General features: G+C 40.7%; 1 protein-coding gene across 2 annotated transcripts in view; it reads left to right on the top strand.

Moving 5' to 3' along the window:
* The window catches only part of CA10 (carbonic anhydrase 10), a 165,996-nt gene that overhangs the window by 22,178 nt on the left and 125,206 nt on the right, over nucleotides 1-18,612 (top strand). For both annotated transcript variants that reach the window (XM_079323761.1, XM_079323762.1), the window contains exon 3: nucleotides 12,141-12,215. In XM_079323761.1, coding sequence (XP_079179887.1) covers nucleotides 12,141-12,215 — 75 coding nt within the window. The remainder of the gene's footprint in view (nucleotides 1-12,140; nucleotides 12,216-18,612) is intronic.

The following is an 18,612-nucleotide window of genomic DNA, read 5'->3' as shown; positions in this document are numbered from 1 at the left end:
TTGTTTGCTCTGTACTGGTGCTTGGTGCATGTTCAGAATCATCAGGAGATTTCCCATCAGTCTGGAGTGTTTGGAATGCTGCTGGTGTGAGCTGCAGTGAGAGCACATTTATCAAATGTCGTGTTCTGCAGAGTGCTGCGTCAGTCTTGTTAAATCTGATTAATCATCACTTGGACAAGGAAACTCTGGGAATTACACTGGCTGCTGCCATTACTGGGAGTTATAGACTCCAGCTCCTGGTGCCAGTAAGACCATAAAAACACATGGACTGGGGAGCCATGAAAGGGGACATGATCTGACCTGGGGAGCTGGGGACACACACAAGGGATGTGGTCAAAAGTCTGACAGAATAGTTTGAAGGTGCAGCCTTGCTTTAACTGCTTGTTCTCCAGTGCAATAATGGGGTCTCCCAAGTGACAAGTGACCTGCATTTTACACTGACCACAACAACTTTCTGCAGGGCTAACAAAAAGAAAAAAAAAAATAACAACAAACAAAAAACATAAAACAACAACAAAAAAAAACCAAAAAAGCAAAAAAAAAACCAAAAAACAAACAAACAAAAAATACCAAAAACCCCAAAAAAAACAAAACAACAACAACAAAATCAAAAAAAACCCCCATAAAACAACAAAAACAGTCTTACCAACATATTGCTGCACAAAGAAGAAACAAACAGATGCCACACACACAGCACCATAAGGGTGTAAGCAAACACACAATTCCTTTTAGGTACATGGCTGGATCAAGTCCAAGCATGTGTGGAAGGGTGGGGATGAGTCTGGGTAGTGTAAAATCAGTTGGCATCTTGGTGCTGAGCTGACTTTCCTGTGTGGCTGAGGGAAAACCTGGCTTTGCCTCATGCCAGCCAGAGAAACTGTCCTGGGCTGAAGTTAAAAACTGGATAAATGACCCTGGAGTGAGACCCTTGCCAGTTCTGTCATTCAGTTTTGACCCTAAGAATCTGCCTAACAGGTCTGAAAATCAAATTTACAGAATCAATACTACTGTTGACTGCATAACTGTATGGTCACCCAGCCAGAGATGGTGAATCCTGGTGTGCAGGATTCATCAGCCCTTACTGGGTTTCCCTGGTGGTCACTGTAGAGTTTCATTAACAGCTCAGCAGGAATTTATGCCAAGAGGAAAACTAAAATGAATTAGCTCAGTATTTCCTGACAATTTTAGTATCTGTGAGGCTAATATCAAACTTCCTTATTTTGTGTTGACACAAGCAATATTTTGTTTATTATAGATTCATTTCAGTATTCCAAATATATTTTTTTTAGAAACTGCTAATCTCCTGAGTAGTTTGCCTAGCATTCAGGAGGTTATTTCAAGTGGACTTGGAAGATTTTGTAATCTGGCTGAGATGCTGTGCATAAAATTCAGTATATTTTAGTTGGAAGATCAAAGGACTGGAGGTAACTGGAGTCAGATTTCTTCCATCAGCATCATTACTGACTTCTGCATGCCTTTCCACCCTTTCTTCGCCTTTTTCATTTGTACTGCCAACATTTTCATCTGTAAATCCAAGGCTTGAGTGGGAAAGGCTGGAAAAAGGGGGAAGGGGGTGAGTACAGTAGACACTGTGTTTAGGAAATAGATGTGTGGGTATGCACATCCCACTGTTCTGTGTTCCCATCCCCAGTGCTCAGCATGTGGAGATTCAGCTGGCATTTTTTGTGGATAATCAGGTATGGGCTGTCTGTGTCTCCAGGGTCTGTAGTGTGTTCTGCAGACAGCTGCACAGTGAATTTGCCAGGGTTATTACCCTGCTTTGTTCACTGAAGCATTCTCTGATCAGAAGTGAGTACAGTAAGAATCTTAACTGAGAGAAACAAAGCTGCTCTGAATTGGCTCCATTCAAGGACGTTTCTCTATTTCTGATATTTTGAAAGCTGGTGCTGGGCCCTTTAGGAGTTACTGCTGTTAGAGTACATTATTTTGTACTGATGCATTGTGCTTGTGGTTTTTAAGGTTAAAAATCTATTTCTGTTAATAGATGGACAACTGTTCAGTACTTTTATAAATTAAATAAGGTAGGCAGTGAGTATTATTGATGGGCATGTGTCAGAAAGCTGAACAAGAGATGTAAAGCTCTCTGGTTTTCAAAGGAAAACTACTAGGATTCTGAGTTTTAGATACACCAGGCTCATAAGAAAGGAAAAACATACATTTAAAATCTGTGACTTCTATTTCCAGTTCCTTGGTTTTGCCCTCACAAAAAAAAAAAAAAAAAATTTTTCCTCTTGCTACTGGCAAAGAATACAAGACTGCCTGAAACTTGAGTGGATTTTGACTTGGAAGAGACAGGACCACACAGATGAAAAGAGGGAAAGCTTGGAAACCCCTGATGAAATCTCTGCAGTGGCATATTTCTCCTTACAGTCTTGAAATAGATACATTTTTTAAGTCCCTACATTTGGTGGCTTCTGAATTTTTTTTTTCTTTTATCTGTATCCAAAGTCTCATATCTCAGAAGACTGAATGTGTACCTAAATGAAGATGTTTTTTCTTTTCTACCTGGGATTTCTGCATCAGTAATTTAGAAAGTTATTAAAATTCCAGACCAGAAACGTGAAGCAGGAAGGTTCATGACAGCCAGTATGAAACACCTTCCATCTTAACTTCAGAACTAAAATAGAGAGAGAGAAAAGAAGCAAATCCAAATTACTGCTTTTGACTCATGGCTTAAGTGGTTGAGAAGGATGAATAGGGGACACCTTTGCAAGCACCAAGAAGCCAAGAAATGCAGTTGGCTCCAGAAGGAGCCCAAGGTGCACTATTCCTAGTCAGGAATATTGAAACAGGGATAACAGAATAGCTGCATCCTAGTGCACTGCTGCCTCAGGAATCAGGCCAGTGAGTAGGATAGAAATAATTTCTTCCAAGACCAGTGGATAAACACAGCTATGTACAGATGGATGGTTGCAGCAATCTCTGGGGGTAGTGCCAGAGCTGCAGGAAGCAGAGCAAGCCCCTGCCCCCTCCAAGAAACACAAAGACAAGGGACCCTCTCGTGTTGAGGTAACTGCTTTCATCTGCTGAGTCCCCTCTCCCAGCCTTTTTCTGGGTATTTGCCCTGATGCCTTGAGTTTTAAGTTTTTCTGTTCTGTTTGGGTGGTGAAGACAAAACAGTCCTATTCCAGCTGGGCACTCAAAACTTCAAAACTTCTTCAAACTTCAGGCCCTAAGCATAAACAGTGTTAAAAGAGGAGGGTGGGCCAGCAAGGAGGATGAACTTCACTATTTGAGGCTATTAAATGGACAGTTGGCTCCTACATGAATTGCACTAAAAGCTATAAAAATGTGAGATCTCCTGACCAAGCTCTCTTGTTTCCACCTTGGAGCCATCTAGGCAGGACCACGACTGTGGCACTGGCACTGCCAGGGTGTGGCCTTTGAAAGCCCCTCAATAAATACCCATTTTATTCCTCTTAACTCTGTCTAGCCTCTGTTCCAGCCCCACTGGCCAGTGGAGGGGTCACTCACAGCCCATCCTGGAAGCTTCCTCTGCCTGCACTGGCTTCCAGCACATGCACAGCCCCTTACAGGAATTCTTCACCTCATTCTAACACATACTGAGCCATAAATAAAAATCAGATTGGTTCCTCTCATAATGCCAGAAAACCTGTTTGTTTGTTTGTTTTTTTACTTGGTGATCTCAGAAAACTCCAGGATATTAAGTTTAAGTGCTGAGGATTTAGGTTGGCCAGTGAGCTGTGAGATGATCTGGATTAAATGCCATGACTGCCACAGGATGACTGAAAATATGGGACTCTGAATCCAGTTCAGTATAATCAAAATAATTTTGCCTCCCCTTTGTCATTAGCTTTTGAAGGATGCTGTTGTTTGTCACATTGCTTTTGCCTGGGTGTCAGCCAGGAGAAAAGGACTCTGCCTGTCTCAGGCATGAGCATCAGTTTGTGTTGACTCAAGTGAAGTTTGTACAAGTGCCACTCCTAGTCCTGCTGAGTCCTCAAGGGACACTGAGGTCACCCTTTGTCCTTTTTCAGTTCTTGTCAAAACCATGGGAAATGTTTATAATAGTATTGCTTAAGCATTTTGAATTCTCTGTGTAATATGAATCTCTTTGAAATGTTTTCATATCATGATCTGGACTGCAAATTTCCACATGCTGTAGAATTCCATGGGATTCAAGGCTATGTGTATTTACTAGAATCAAGCACTCAATATTGATGCCATACCATTATTCTTGAGGTTAACTGGAAGACCTTGATTTATACCCCTTGAGTCTGCCTAAGCAGTGATGAATACTTAAATTTTGGACACTTTCATGGGAAGACTGATGAAGAAGTAATTTCTCTTTCCTGAAGTGAGAGATTTGGGAAAACAGAACAAAAAAAAAAAAGTGCCTGTGGCAGCTAACAGGACAGTCCCCAATTGCTTTTGGTACTCCTGATGAGAAACTTTGTGTTTGGAGAGAGCAGAGAGCAGCTGGGGGCAGAAACCTGAGGAGATGATACTGTCTGTGCTGCTCAGGAAGAATCTTAGTGGTTTCCTTCTAGAGGAAACCCTATTAATTTAGCATTAATAATGCATTGAACTTTAAAGCTTTAAGGATATTGAGGCCATTTCTTTGAAGTTGCTGAGTGTCCCCAAACTGTGCTGAAATTGATAATTGATGGGAGTGGAGGGTGTGCAGTGAAGTTGATATCACAAGATATCTTGCTGCTTGTTATTGTGTTATTTTATAGAGCTTTTCAGACTTTATATCTAGATATAATTAACTCAAGGAAGAGGAGCTACCCCATCTAACACAACACAAATCTGGGTGTGCTGCTGCTCCCATCAGAGACTCAGGGAAACACCAGGACAGCCAAATTAAATTAATTAGTTTGGGATCCAAGTGTGCCATCAGTGACTGAGGTGAAAGGTGCTCAGTCCCCCACTCCTTGCAATAATATTATGTTCAAATCCCTGCCATACAGGTATATTTTTTTTTCCCCCAGCAATAATTAAATTGCTTTTTATTTCTTACAGTACTTCATCTTTGGAGAAAGTTTGACTCTTGTGCCAGAGAAGGAGGAGAGAGTTCCTCCTTCAAAAGTAATATGAAGCATAGATAGCAATGGGAGCTGAGGAAGCAGAGGCTTGCATCCCTAACTGGTAGTAACTTGTAGGTAAAACCTTTGCTATTCTTTCACTCAGAGCTGCTCAACTTTCTCAGACAGCTGAGAGAAATTTCCTGTCTCTCAGTTGTTTCAGAAGTGAAATTTTGCCAAAGAAGAAAACACAAGACATGCATTATTTTAAAAATTGAAGCAAATAATATTAAGTGCAATGCTTCCTTATTATTCCAGAAAGTTCTTAGCTGGTCAACACCATCTTTTACATTATGTGGTCTAACTCCTGGACATGTGTTTTAGTCACATTCAAAGTAAAGCAGCTTTATAGGGATGTTTAACATTCTACAAATTGAGTTAGTGGTGGAGAGTTTGATGTCCAGTTGGGAGTTCTTCATAAACATTATTGGGAATTATTCCTGCTTACACATAAGCTTACTTCAACACATTTGATAATATTCAGAGGTCAAAAGACAGAGAAATTGTTGAATAATTTTATTTCTACCCTCCTCAAAAGCCAGCTTCAGGTGTCACAGTTGCTTTATTACAGTGTGATACCACCTTGTCACTGCTCCCTGCATCCACATGAGCCTGCCTGTAGGAAATCTAACCCTTTGGCCAAGGTTTGTAATTGGAATCTTATCAGAAAACAAAATCACAATAAATAGAAAATAGGCAGAATAGTCAAGTCTCTGTGCCAGAGCAGAGTTCCCATGGTAGTGCCTTACTTTTGCCCTCAGATGTGATAAAATCAGGTCACATTTGCTTTTCTTGTGTTGAATACTGCTTGGAATTCACAGCAGCAGTGAGAGCTTTTACACATGGGGATGGAGGAAGAGGGATTTATGGAATTGGAAAGTATTAACTTAATGAAAGGGCATTTGCATGTTTTCTGAACAAAATGTTATCCAGAAAAAAAAAAGGAAAAAATAGAAAAAAATCTGGCCAAGCTGATGAAAGCATTTTATTTATTGATCCCTTTATAATCCTTTGTTTTGTTTTTCCTCCCTCAGTGTATGCTGATGCTCTCAATGTAGGCTGTGGGTTTCATAAGCAGGACAACTTTTCTTGTCCTGTAGCTGCTCATCTCTAAATGATGCTTTATTTAGTGCCTGAAATGTCTGTTGTTAAGGTCTTTTAATATAAAAAGGCTGCACAAAAACATCTTAAATATAGCTGCAATTATGTACAGACTTGTTTTAAACAAACTAAATATTAATTACAGAGGGCTGAATCTTCAGCTAATTGCATCTGCTTGGTTCCCCTGCTGCCAGGTCCACTTTGTAGATGTGTATCCTATTTGCTTTAAGAGGCATTTTTTGGTGTGAGCCAAGAGCTGGTACTTGTATGGCTGAAGGTGTTGAGTTATATTTTAGATGGAATAAATCTGTCTTCCTTCCAAATTTTAGGTAACCTATCCTTGGGTTTAGCAATGCACAAAGTATCCGTATAAAATTCAGAATTACTTTAAATAATTACAAAGCAGGTGTTGCATAAGATTGTGGAAATGGAGTTTTATTTTGTTTTAAACTGCCCCATACTGTTTTCTGCAGGACTACATTTCTCTTAGGACTCATGATTTTTTGAAACACTGCAGGGAAATTTCTCTAATTTTAATCTCTGCCATTAGGCACAGGTGTCTTGGATTACTTACCAGTGACTGACTAAGACACCTTGAGAGTGATGAAGCTGCTCAGAGTGACCTGTGCAACTCTGATGGAAAATGGAGTAGCATTAAATAGCTCAGCATTAGGCTTATGCTGGCTGGGAGAGAACCAGGATAAGGTCTCTAAGTGAAGATCACACCAGCATCTAATACCTTGTAAATATATCTTTCACTTGCAGAGTGCACCACTGTAATCACAGATTTGAGGATTTATTTTTCTTGCAGCAAGCCATCTGCCATTTTCCTGTGAGTTTCCTATCAAAGCATTAGCAATGACTTAATGCATTACACTAAGTTTATTATGAAATTGATGGCTCATAGTTGCAGCTGGTTTTCTATTTCATCTCATAACTATGCAGAAGGGGTAACAATGATAAAAAATGTTCTCATATATTTATTGCCAGGGCAATACCAGTCAGGTTATCACAAGCAAGACTTCTAGGATGTAAGATGAGATAAACCTGCAAAATAATTGATACAGCAATCAGAAGAGCTCAGATCAATAAAATCCAGGTGAAGAAAGATCTTTTCCTAACTGCTGCAAGCCTGATTCTCCCCAGTCTAGCATTTTTCATCTGTGTGAAATGGCAGTGAAGTGAATGGAGAATTCTGATCTGGCAGGATTCTACTCTTGGCTCAAGCTCAGATGTGAATGACATGAATGATGCTATCAGATAAAAGCCTTTCTGGTTTTCATGTAAGTATAGAAAGTAAATAAGTAACTATAGGATGGCTTGTTGATATCTTGCAAATAAGCAAATTTACTGAGGGGCATTCTGTATTCACTACAGCATTTTATATTATGTCAACATCAGCATTTCAGCAAGATGAAGAATTCTTAGCACTGCAAATGCTGTGCAGGTATTCCAGCATCTGCATCGTGGTACCTGGTATCCAATACAATGCTATCTGATCATATAAAAATACATTTACTGACCCAGTAATAGCTTTTTTTTTTTTTTAAACTTTTTTGAAACATGAGGCTACTCACTTTAGCCTCTAAGCTAGAGAGAGTTGACTGCTGACTTTATGGGGCATTGTCACCTTTGCTGTTTGCATTTACTGTGCATTTTTATGATCCTGTATGATGCCTGTGCATGGAAGCCACTAGGAAACAAGAATGCCCAACTTGCAGAATTTAGACTGTAATTTTATGCTCCACAAAGAGACATACCTACAGTTATCTGACAGAATAAAAGCAACACGTGTCATATGAGCTCTAAATAAATATCCTGTCTCCTCTGCAGCAGCTTTATTGAAAGAGATCTGACATAATGGTGTTGTATCAGCAGAGCTGCTAATCTCAGATACCAGAGATTTCAGTTCTAGGGGAGAGAAAACAGCACAAATGGAGGTCTGTCAGTATTCTGGAGCACTTGGACAAGTGTGTCATTTTGAACTGTTCCTGCTAATAGCAGAATACAGTGCTGCTGCTAAAAATTGCTGTTGCAGAGCTCCTTGTGCAAGGAACCTGCAGCATCTTTTCAGAGGGGCTTGTTCATTTTCATGCCTTGCAAAACCAGCAATGTTTCTAGGAAGCAAAAGCCATGCTCTGGGTTTTAGTGGTAAAAGCAGGAGCCTCGGAGGTATCACAAATGGAAGTTGTGGTTGGGTTTTTTTTTATATCTATTTAACCCTCTTGAGGAGTACAGAACTGCTTTCTAGACCTTTTGTCTCCCCCTGGCAGCTGCAGTGTTGTGTTAGGACCACAGCAATGTCAGAGTTTGACTGAAATCAGAAGGATGCTGAGAGAATTTTGCTATTTTCATGTGTCATGAGGTGACACACAGGAAGAATCCATTTCCTTGGCAACAATCCTTGAGCCATAAGGCTGAACCTGTTTACCCAGGCACAGAGCCACTCTGTCAGATGGGCTTTGATACACCAATTGTAGAGAGCCTGTGCTGTGTGTGCATCAGGTGTGAGTGTCCCAGATAGGATTCCCAGCAAGGACTGTCCATATGGCTGCTCATTCTAATTTTATATTCCCTTGTACCATTACTAATCCAGGTATGGGTCTGATTAGGTTTCAAAAATAGGGAGCAGCTTTTTCCTCCTTTTGTAAGTCCTCTTGCCCACTTGCATAACACAGATTGGAGTGATGGTCCTGGAGAAGTTTTTGGAAGGCAAACTTTCCTCCCTGGCCTTACCAGACCTCTTCTTTCTGCATTGAGAGAAAGGAGAGCTTTATAAATCTTTTCCCTTTTTAAGTGAAGTCCCTGTAGGCTCCATCCAAGTAAATCTTTGGCACAAAGCTGGAATTCACATGCGCTGCAGAGTGGAAATCTGTGTTCAGTCACTCTCTGCATTACTTTGCAGGATGTTTTGCCTGCTATAAAACATTGAGGTTCCAGGGTTCAGGAAAGAGCAGAGCACTGGAGATTGTCACCCTGACTGTCCCCTCACAACCCCACCTGCCTTTCCTCTTGGTTTCCCCAGTGGACTCAATTCTCTGTATATCAGCAGTGCTGCCAGCATTGCTCTTGCTCTACCTTAGATATAGCCAGGTACAACATCCTAGTTTGGGGCTGTATTTGCTGTGTTTCATTTTAATGTGAGTTGAAGAGATAAGGATCTGATATCTGTGGAATGTGTGGAGTGATGCCAGGTCGTGTTCTTCTCTGATAGCTGAAGCAACTGCACTGGCATCCAATTATTTAGTACAGAGCTTTGATAATCTAGTTTTCTTGCTTATTTCATGCAGGCTGTTCCATACTAATGCAGCAGATATGAAAAAAGTCATCAAAATTTTTGTTTTCCTGCTATTCCTTTTGGAATTAGCTATTGTAATTATTGGGGTAACCCACTGAAGCAGAACTGTAAAGTCAGCATCTTTAGATTTTGGTTTAACATAAACTCCAAATAATGGATTATACTTCTCTTCTGGACTTGGCATGTATCATTCTGATTGCCCCAGAGTGGGAAAAAACAATGTATCTTCCAATTGTATATATTTTGATGAATGCTGACATTAGGCAGCTGCATTTGAAAATACTAATCCTAGTCAAAGTCTTAGCTTGCTTTTATCAATCTATCTGTCTGTCTATGTATCTATCTATCTATCTATCTATCTATCTATCTATCTATCATTTTTCAACCACTTCTAAAATGCATCTGCCTCTGCCTAGCTGAAGCAATTTGAGCTGTGTGTATGACTACAAGATGCACTTTAATGCAGTGTAATCTCCTGGAAATTTTAAGTGGAAGAATTATGGCTCTACTTTGTTGGAACTCCTTAGTATCCTCTCCTACTGCCATTTTAAGAACTTCTCCTGCTGAGGACATGAAAGCAAGTGTTGAGATTCAAAAAATTGCAGTTTGGACTGGATAGGAACAATTTTCTGCTCATATATTTTGATTGTGGGTTGGGATTTGCCATTTTCCAAATGTTTGTACAGTGCAGTCTAGCACAACCAAGCCATGCACAGTTGGAGTTCTCCAGGCAATGTTATAAAAACTAAAATATGAGGACAATTTCATCTGCAGACTGTAAAGGGTGCACAGTGGAACAGTCCTTTCAGTTAATGGAACAACATCAGTCCTGCAAGGAGAAATCTGCATCCACATGTACCACATCCCACTGGCATGGCTGGATTTTGGTGAGGCAGTGTATTGGTCCTTCTCTCAGTACATTTAATTAACTTCAGCTTTGCTTTTGTTTCTGCAATATACAGTCAGTTAAATCATAAATACTGTTTTGTAGCTTGGTAGAACAGTATGTAATGGTCCTCATCTTGTATCCCTTTTAGCCTGAATTTCACATCCTCTTCATAATTTTTAATGACAGCAACAATTTTTATTATACTGCTGGAACTTTTCCCAGGGTGGTTGTGTTTTTTCATAAATAATATGTGATTTAGAAGTGAAACTGCAGCAAAAAGCTGCTAAATCCAGCATCTTCTGTAACTGCATATTTAAGTTAAAAAAAAATCTTGGCCCTGGTGAAAGAGATTGAAAGTGTCTTAATATGGGGTTATAATAGTTGAAATTGTTAAGGCTGGTGCTCACCAGAAGGTTCTGAGGGAAAGGCACAGCTGCAGCTGGATGGTTGGGAGTGTTTGGGAGGTGAGAGGAGTTGTGGGTGAGGAGGATCAGTGAGTGACAGACACATGGACAGTGTATGAATGGGATGAGTGGATTAATGGGGACAGCAGCACTGCAGCTGAGCCAGCCAGTGGGTGCCCTTCTTCTGTTAAGTTTTTATGTCTGGGGCAGATTAAAGGTATAAAAAGGGGGATTTCTGTAATAAAGGGATCTTCTGATGCATAAGGAGGTCCATATTGCTTTGTTCCCCATTGCTGCATCTTCAAAAGAAGACAACCCCAAAATGTGAGTGAAATGATGCACAATGTAACTGAGCTCAGGGAGAGTTGCTCTGAACAGGAACATCCCAAGCAAAATACAGGTGAAGGCAGAAAATATTTGTCTATCAGCTCCTCTCTCTTTATGGAGATCAGCTGAGTGTTTGTCTTGCTGTGTGTCTGTGTGCCCTTTAAAAATACTTCCAGTTAACAGAGACTTTATATTTTGACAACAAGATTTGCTCAAATTCCAATTTCAAGACAAAGAGAAGTGATGACAAAGAGCAGCAAACTGGACCAATCAAGACCTTTCAAGACTTTGGAGAAATCATTTAGTCAACAAATCTCACCATGGGCAAACCTCATCCAAAGTTTAGGCTTTTTGTTGCTACAACCTTCAGAATATTGACCAAAGAAATGTTTTCTTGTGTTCCTACACTGTTCTCACCCTGTGAAGAGCTGCATGTCACAGTCACAAGCATGTTCTTGCCAAGCTACCTGGGTGGCTGAAGGGAGGAGCAGAAGTGGGTGCTCCAGAGAGGATGAAAAAAACAAATTCCTGCCCCAGCCCTGGAGGCTGAGCCAGTGCTGGGGGAGCTGTGGCTGTGCCTTTCTGGCCTGGTTTTGGAGCTCCAAGCTTCTGGGCTGAGGTGAAGCAGTGAGACACAGATATTATTGTCTGGGGTTCAATCTCACACATTGGGAAAGGCAGGAAAGGAAGGGGAGAAACTGCTTTTCAGTCAGGCAGCTTGGACTCAGGGATTGACCACTGAGCACTCCCTTTTTCTCTGCATTTTTATCCCATATTGGCTTTATAGGTGGCACAGAAGCCACTGGTAGTGCTAGAAATGCTCATTTTCTACCTGAATTGTTAAGTTTCATTATCAAGTCCTTCAAAGCAGAATATATTTTACTGTGTGATGAACAGGGACAAGGTTCTCCAAGATACAGATGATTCTATAAATTGGTAACTTGAATGACTGTTCTGTAGAGGACAGTACCCTGTTTAAAGTTCCTAAAATTTAGCTAATTAAGTTCTATATTTTCCCTAGTTTTATAGTTTCTTTGATTATTTCTTTCTAGCTCAACAAAATTCACCAAAAATCCATGAAGGCTGGTGGGCTTATAAGGAGGTGGTCCAAGGAAGCTTTGTTCCTGGTAAGTGTGATTTTAAAATTTTAGCCTTTCTTAAACATGTTTTCACTGGAATTAATGTAGTTGGATTTGGGGAAAATGTTTTGGGTTGATTTGTTTTCATTACAAAGATCTTTGGTTGACAAGTATTCAACATCACATTATAGTGAAGCACATCATCCAGAGACCATGGCTGTTTTTCAGAACTTTTTTTTAAGAAATAATTTTGGTGACATTCCTGGTTTCTCTCAGTAAAGCCAACATGATGGTGCTTTGTGAGTGTGTGTGTTCGGTGTGTAGAAAAAGGAAAGGGACTGAAAACTATTCCTGTTAACTGGATGAAATAATTTATCTTGCAGCACTTCTAGGTAATTGCATTTCTACAATTTTAGATTAGATTTTAGAGCAGATTAGGACAGGAACCTGCTGCATGCAATTTTCATTGATTTTTTGTTTAGTAAACAAAATACGAGTGAAAAAAGAATTAGATAACTGGACTTCACTGAGATTTGTAAATGATAAATAATTGAGGCAGCTGGAAGGAGTCTGTGCAGTATCTTTCAGTGTGATTGAGATTAATATGTAATAATTTATGTATATTAGCTGTATTTTATATGGTAAAGTAGTGCTTCAAGTTTTATCATGAATGCACCAAGAAAACTGCTATGTGATCCTTATTTCCTCATAATAGTAGAAAATATTGCTTGGCTGGTGTGTGAGCTGTTCCTGAGGATCTGTAGATTTGACCCATCATCAGCTACTTTCACTGCTGTGAGAACTGTTACAGCCTGACAGTCATCTGAAATTCCCAAAATGCTGATTGTCTTGGTAAGAATTCTAGTGCAAGTGAGATGAAACATTTCAGCCCACACTTTTCTGGCACTGGAATGGTTGTGAAAATCTACAAACCTGGAGCTTAATTACATATTGCTGTGGCATAAAGTAGCTTTTCAGATTTGCTTGAGATTGGTTTGGGCTGTCAGAGACACTCCAGTGTATTGTTGTGCATGTTTAGTTCCTCATAGTGTCAGCAGGAGAAGAAACCTGGAGAATATAATCACCTGCTTTCAAGATATTACAGCCTTCCTGAGTTGCACAATTCAGGTGGATGCCCAGCAGAAAATGAATGAAAAAAAAATATTTGCTAAACAGGCCTAAATTTAAAGTTATTGAGAAAATAATATAATTGCCAGGATGTAAAGAAACCTGTGATTCGTTCATGCTTGTGGTGTTCTAATCTTAATACTGTGAAAAATTTAAGCTTAGGAACATCCTTGGAAGATGAATGAGGAAACAGTGATGACTCAAAAACTTCTGGGAAGGAAGACCTTTTAGAGTGGTGTGGAGGAACACCTCCTTTCTGAGGGAAACCTAAATTACCAAATATGTGTTGAAAATCTGACTAACCCAGCACAAATCCTCAAGAGCTGGTCCAGAAAGTCAGTAATGAACAGCTCACTGAAGCAGCCATGAAGAAAGCAAGGGGAATTTGAGGTACCTTTCTTTCAAATTCAACTCTGCAACCTGTCAGCCTCAGCAGAAGAGAGAAATCCCACGAGCCTCTACAGAACAAACAACTAATTTTTTTTTTTTCCAGCAGCACCTAGATTTGGGATCCTTTGAAAACCATATTTAAAGCATTTCAAGGCTGCACTTGTGGCTGTGCTCTCAGACTAACACATCACAAAGGATCTGTTGGTGCATTTTAAGTTTATCCTGGCTGGTGGCAGTCACTGTCAGATCTCACACGGGATGCTCATTAGCACCTGGGAGGTGAGAGCTGCCTGGCAGGCTGAGCAGCTCTTGCTGGATTCCTGATGTGCACTGAAGCAAACAGCTGCAGCCATCTGCCAGGGTGCTTTCTTCCCACAGCTGTTTGTCCTGACCCAGGGCTGGTCAGGATATTAGGAAGGAGTGTCTGTCCCAGAGCCTGTCACTGCAGTTGAGAGCTGGCATCTCAGCTAATATGTGTGCTGGTTTGAAGGACGGGTGTCTGCCAATAAAGGCAGAAGTTTCTCTTTGAAATGGAGAATGTAACCCTCCCCTCTCCAAATTATTATAGTTTTGAAATTAAGGGGCTCTCAGGCAACGAGATGGGAATTAGGAATAACAGTTCTTTACCAGGAAAATTAAAATAGAAATACAGTATTACAAAGAACAATCCCATCCCTGCCAGAGTCAGAATCCAAGCTGACACAGTCAGTCAGTCAGGGTGGTGGCAGCAGTCCCATTCAATGGTGGCTGCATCCTCCTGCAGTGGCAGATGTGGTTCAGCTGGAGCAGTGCTCCTGGAGAAGGTGCAGTTTCCTCTGAATGTCCAGGGATGATGTGGAAAGGTCTGGTGTTCCTTTGGAATCCAGTGGAAAGAAGGTCCCTTAGTGTCCAAAATCTCAGTTTTTATCTGGGTAGGAAAGGCTTGGCTCCTCCCCTGGCTGGAGCATCTCCCAGTGGGATGATGTAATTTTATCAGTCATGCACTGGGACTCAATGGCCATGAACAGGAGATATCTCCTGGAGGGAGGATGGGCTGTTGGAAAGACAAAGACGATTGCCCCAGCTGGTTTAAAGATGGCCCATTAGCAGATAATATGTGCCAGGAGATCAGGGTCACTGCCACACCCAGTTTTTAACAATGGCCCATTAACAGGAGATACCTCCTGGGTGAAGGGTGGGTCATGGGAAAGATAAAGATGATTGCCCCAGCTGGTTTAAAGAGGGGCCATTAGCAGAGGATATGTGACAGGAGATCAGGGTCACTGCCACACCCGGCTCCAGCAGATGGGGACAGAATACACATTGCAGGCCACATCCTGTATTGCAACTCAACGCAGATTGACATGAATCCAGCTCTGTAGCTGCTTAGGGGAGCAGCCACAAATGCAAATATTATTAATTAGGGGCAATATCATTGTAAAACACTCCAGGAAGAGTTGCTGGAGTTTGTCTATCACAGCTTTGGCTGGAATATTTTTCACCTGCTTCAAAGCAAAGTCACTGTCTCTCTTTGAACTCTCACTTCTTTCATGGAGAGCTGTGTAAGAATGCAGTTAGGAATGTATCACAATATGCCTGGGTTAGAATGTGCCATTCATAAGTTTTTCTGCTTAATCTGTTTTGGAACATTTAAGTCAAGTCCTAAAAGTGTGCTGGATCCTGTGCAGATTTGCCATTGAGCAGTACCTAAACTCAAGCCATACTTCACTATGTTCCCCAAATCCCAGACTCCCCATATTCTGGGAGAGGTTTTAGAAAAAAAAAATACTTTAAATCCCTTTCTAATGTTCATCTGGACACAGGTTTTTTCCTGCCACAAGCCACTTAGCTGCAGTCAGTGCTGTGTATCTCACAGGAGGGAAGGATTTAGGCAGAGATGGGATACAAGACCTATCACAGTGTCTTTCCCAAATTCACTTCAGCAGTGTTCTTAGAGGAGGCAGCATTAAGAGCTGGCAGGTTCTCTCAGCACAGGAGTTGTGGCTCAGGTCTGTCTTGGTGCCTAGCCTTGAAAGAGAGATGCAGAGTTCTCAAGTGCAGGAGGAAAAGTTCATCAAGGCTGGATTTGTGTATCTGCTACTGGTGAAGAAACCACTCTCCATCTCCCACCTGTTGTACAAGCAAAGAATTGCTCTTATGATTTAAATCATGTAGGCAAACAAAGTAGAAAGTAAGTAGAGCTTTAAAATGTTAATTGAATGCAAATTAGGTTCCAAATTAAACTTCAGGGAATGCTCAGGGATGAAGAAGGAATACTTTTTTTTATGCATGGTGATTTGCATAATAATCAAATAATTTATATTATTGCAAATACTTACTAGATAGGCTTTTCCTGGTGTGGAATATCAAAGTAGTTCTTGATGGGTCAAAAAACCTTTAAATAACCTTTTTCATGTCTTTGCTTTGGCTATGACTGTGAATATGTTGTGTCACCAAAGTGATGCAAGCAATTTTCAGGTGGCCTGGACAACCACACTTCAAATTCATTGGTACCCTTATTGTTCCTTCAAATAGATGTGTATGACCTTTGATAATCTTTGTGATTGCATTGATTCTTTTCATACTGGTCCTGTTTTTTCATAGCATGAAGAAAGTGGGCTTTGGTAAGCATAAAATATGAAGGAAGTTAAATCTAATTTGTGATCACAGAATGCATTTGCCAAACCTCTGGGCTGTGTGATAACACAAGCATATGAGTGTTTTGTTCCCAGGGAAGACACTTTCTTTGGGCACCCCTACTGAATTATTCCAAATCTGAAGTTACTTTACAGGGTGCTAGTGCCAACCTCAGCTAACAGGAGGGAATCCTTCAAATAATGAGTGAACATTGCTGAGGGAATGTTCTTTGCTAATGTGGTCTCAGATGTTTGGGGTTTTTTAACAGCCTAATTATCTTTCTTAGCTGTGGTCTTTCCTCCTCCTGTTGGTATCCACGAAAGAAAAATTGCATGTAGCCAATGTGTCCTGGCCCTTGCTCTGTTATCCTGACATGACTGAGTGATTCAAGTTGTCTTCCTGCCTGTCCCTGGTGCCACCAGGCACTGCAAAGGTCAAGCCTTCCCTTGTTGTGACCAGCACAGGAGGTGGCAGGTTGGGGCTTGCTGTGCCACCAGCTGTCCTGCTGCACCCGCACGTTCCCTGCCAGGACCTGGGCACTGTCCCTCTGCTGCTTCAGGAGCAAATAAGGAAAACCTGAAAGGCAGGGACGTGCAGATCCTTGTCAGTTATTGTCCCTCACACTTTGCTGCAGGGTTAGATAACATTTTTGGTGTAGGAGTACTCCAGATAGTTCCTGATGAAGTTGAAAATCTTCTTTCCCAGTATCCTGAAGTGGATGCTGTTTACCTTGCATTGGCACTAAATATGGGTTTTAAGCACAAAGAACAATTAAGCACCAGGAATTTTTGGTACAACTGTAGCTACCAAAATGTGCATGGATGATGGCTTCTAGCTGGGAGGAAATTCAAGAGGTTTAATACCATTTGGGCAGTCATATTCTCTGAGAGCAGTATCCAGAACATCTTCTCTCCTGTGTGTTTGCAATCACTACAGAACCTTAAAGACCTGTACTGTTGGGAGAGTAACTGCCCTTTCTGCAAATATAATACAATTTATTTTTTTAATTATCCAAGTCCACTTTAAGCCAGTTAAAAATGAAAAGCCAGCAAGCAACCTCAGTGATCTTACAAGGGTTCAGCATTGCATGATGAGCACATCCTCTTAAGCTTTTGCTTAAGAAAAGAAGGATCATCCCTGTGCACTACCTTACCTGGACCATCAAAAATTGGGATTTGGGATAAAAAGGGTAAGATTAGTATTAGGCATCTTTACTTTCTTAGGTTCTTCACTGAGACCTAAAAGCAAGAGAAGCAATTCCAAGGATAAATACCAGTGTGTACAGGAAAGGGTTTAGGGGGTGGTAACTGGATGATCTTTAAGGTCATTTCCAACCCAAAGCATTCTGTGATATTCTTGACAAGCTGAGTATAAAAGCAGTTGAACAGTGGTCTGTGACTGAGTCATTAATAACTGAAAGCTCATAACTAATTACTTGGAAGGGTTATTCAGGAAAGTTCCAAGGGCCAGAAGCAAAGCTCCTGTGCAAATCTGGATATTTGTATTGATACATTCAAAAAGTTTTATCTTACCTTAAGCCTTGACAGGCTAATATTCATAGGGTATCTCAGGACTTCCTGGCACCCTTTGGCACTGGACATTTTAAGGGTATCCACGACTTAGAGTAATAAAATTGAAGCACAAAGAAATCTGATGCAAGCATTAGTTGCTGCACAGAGACTCAAGGACCTTTTAAAGCTAATAATCCAAGCTGAACATGAGTAATGACACCTGCCACAGTTCCTTATGTAAGGAGGGGACTTGGAGCTCTGGCTATTAATTACCTTGTAGTAGTAGTTTTCTTGTGGGTGTGCATGTGTTTTTGTACAAAACAGTAGCAAGCATCACTTCCTACATAAAAATCCTCTTTATATATTTTCGTGGTGTAGTGTAAGATAAGTTAGTGTCCTTTGGAGAAAGAAGTCACTGAGAATAATAAGGAATAGTATTTTTCTGAGCTAATAATGTTCTTCCCCAGGGGGATGTAATTGGACTTAATCAGAGAAGGGTTATCATGCTCCAGCTTATGTTTGTTTAGGTACTTCTGCCATAAATCTGTGTGAGATGAGATAAAACTGGAAGGGATTGCAATATAACCCAGAAATGGGGATCATGAGTGGCACTAAGATGTGGGCTTGCTGCTACTCCTGTCATTATCCCACTTACAAAAATTACTCTTGTAAAATACTGTGATGAAGAATTACATTTTAAGAGTACTACAATTACAGTTGTGATTGCAAGGTAGGAATTCACCTCCTCTTTCACTGAGACTGTTCACATCAGAGACTTCAGGAAGAGGATTCTGATGGAC

The sequence above is a fragment of the Erithacus rubecula genome, assembly GCF_903797595.1.
Source record: "Erithacus rubecula genome assembly, chromosome: 20".
Classification (NCBI taxonomy): Eukaryota; Metazoa; Chordata; class Aves; order Passeriformes; family Muscicapidae; genus Erithacus; species Erithacus rubecula.
The sequence above is the reverse complement of the archived record's forward strand: the minus strand, read 5'-3'. Positions and strand labels throughout refer to the sequence as shown.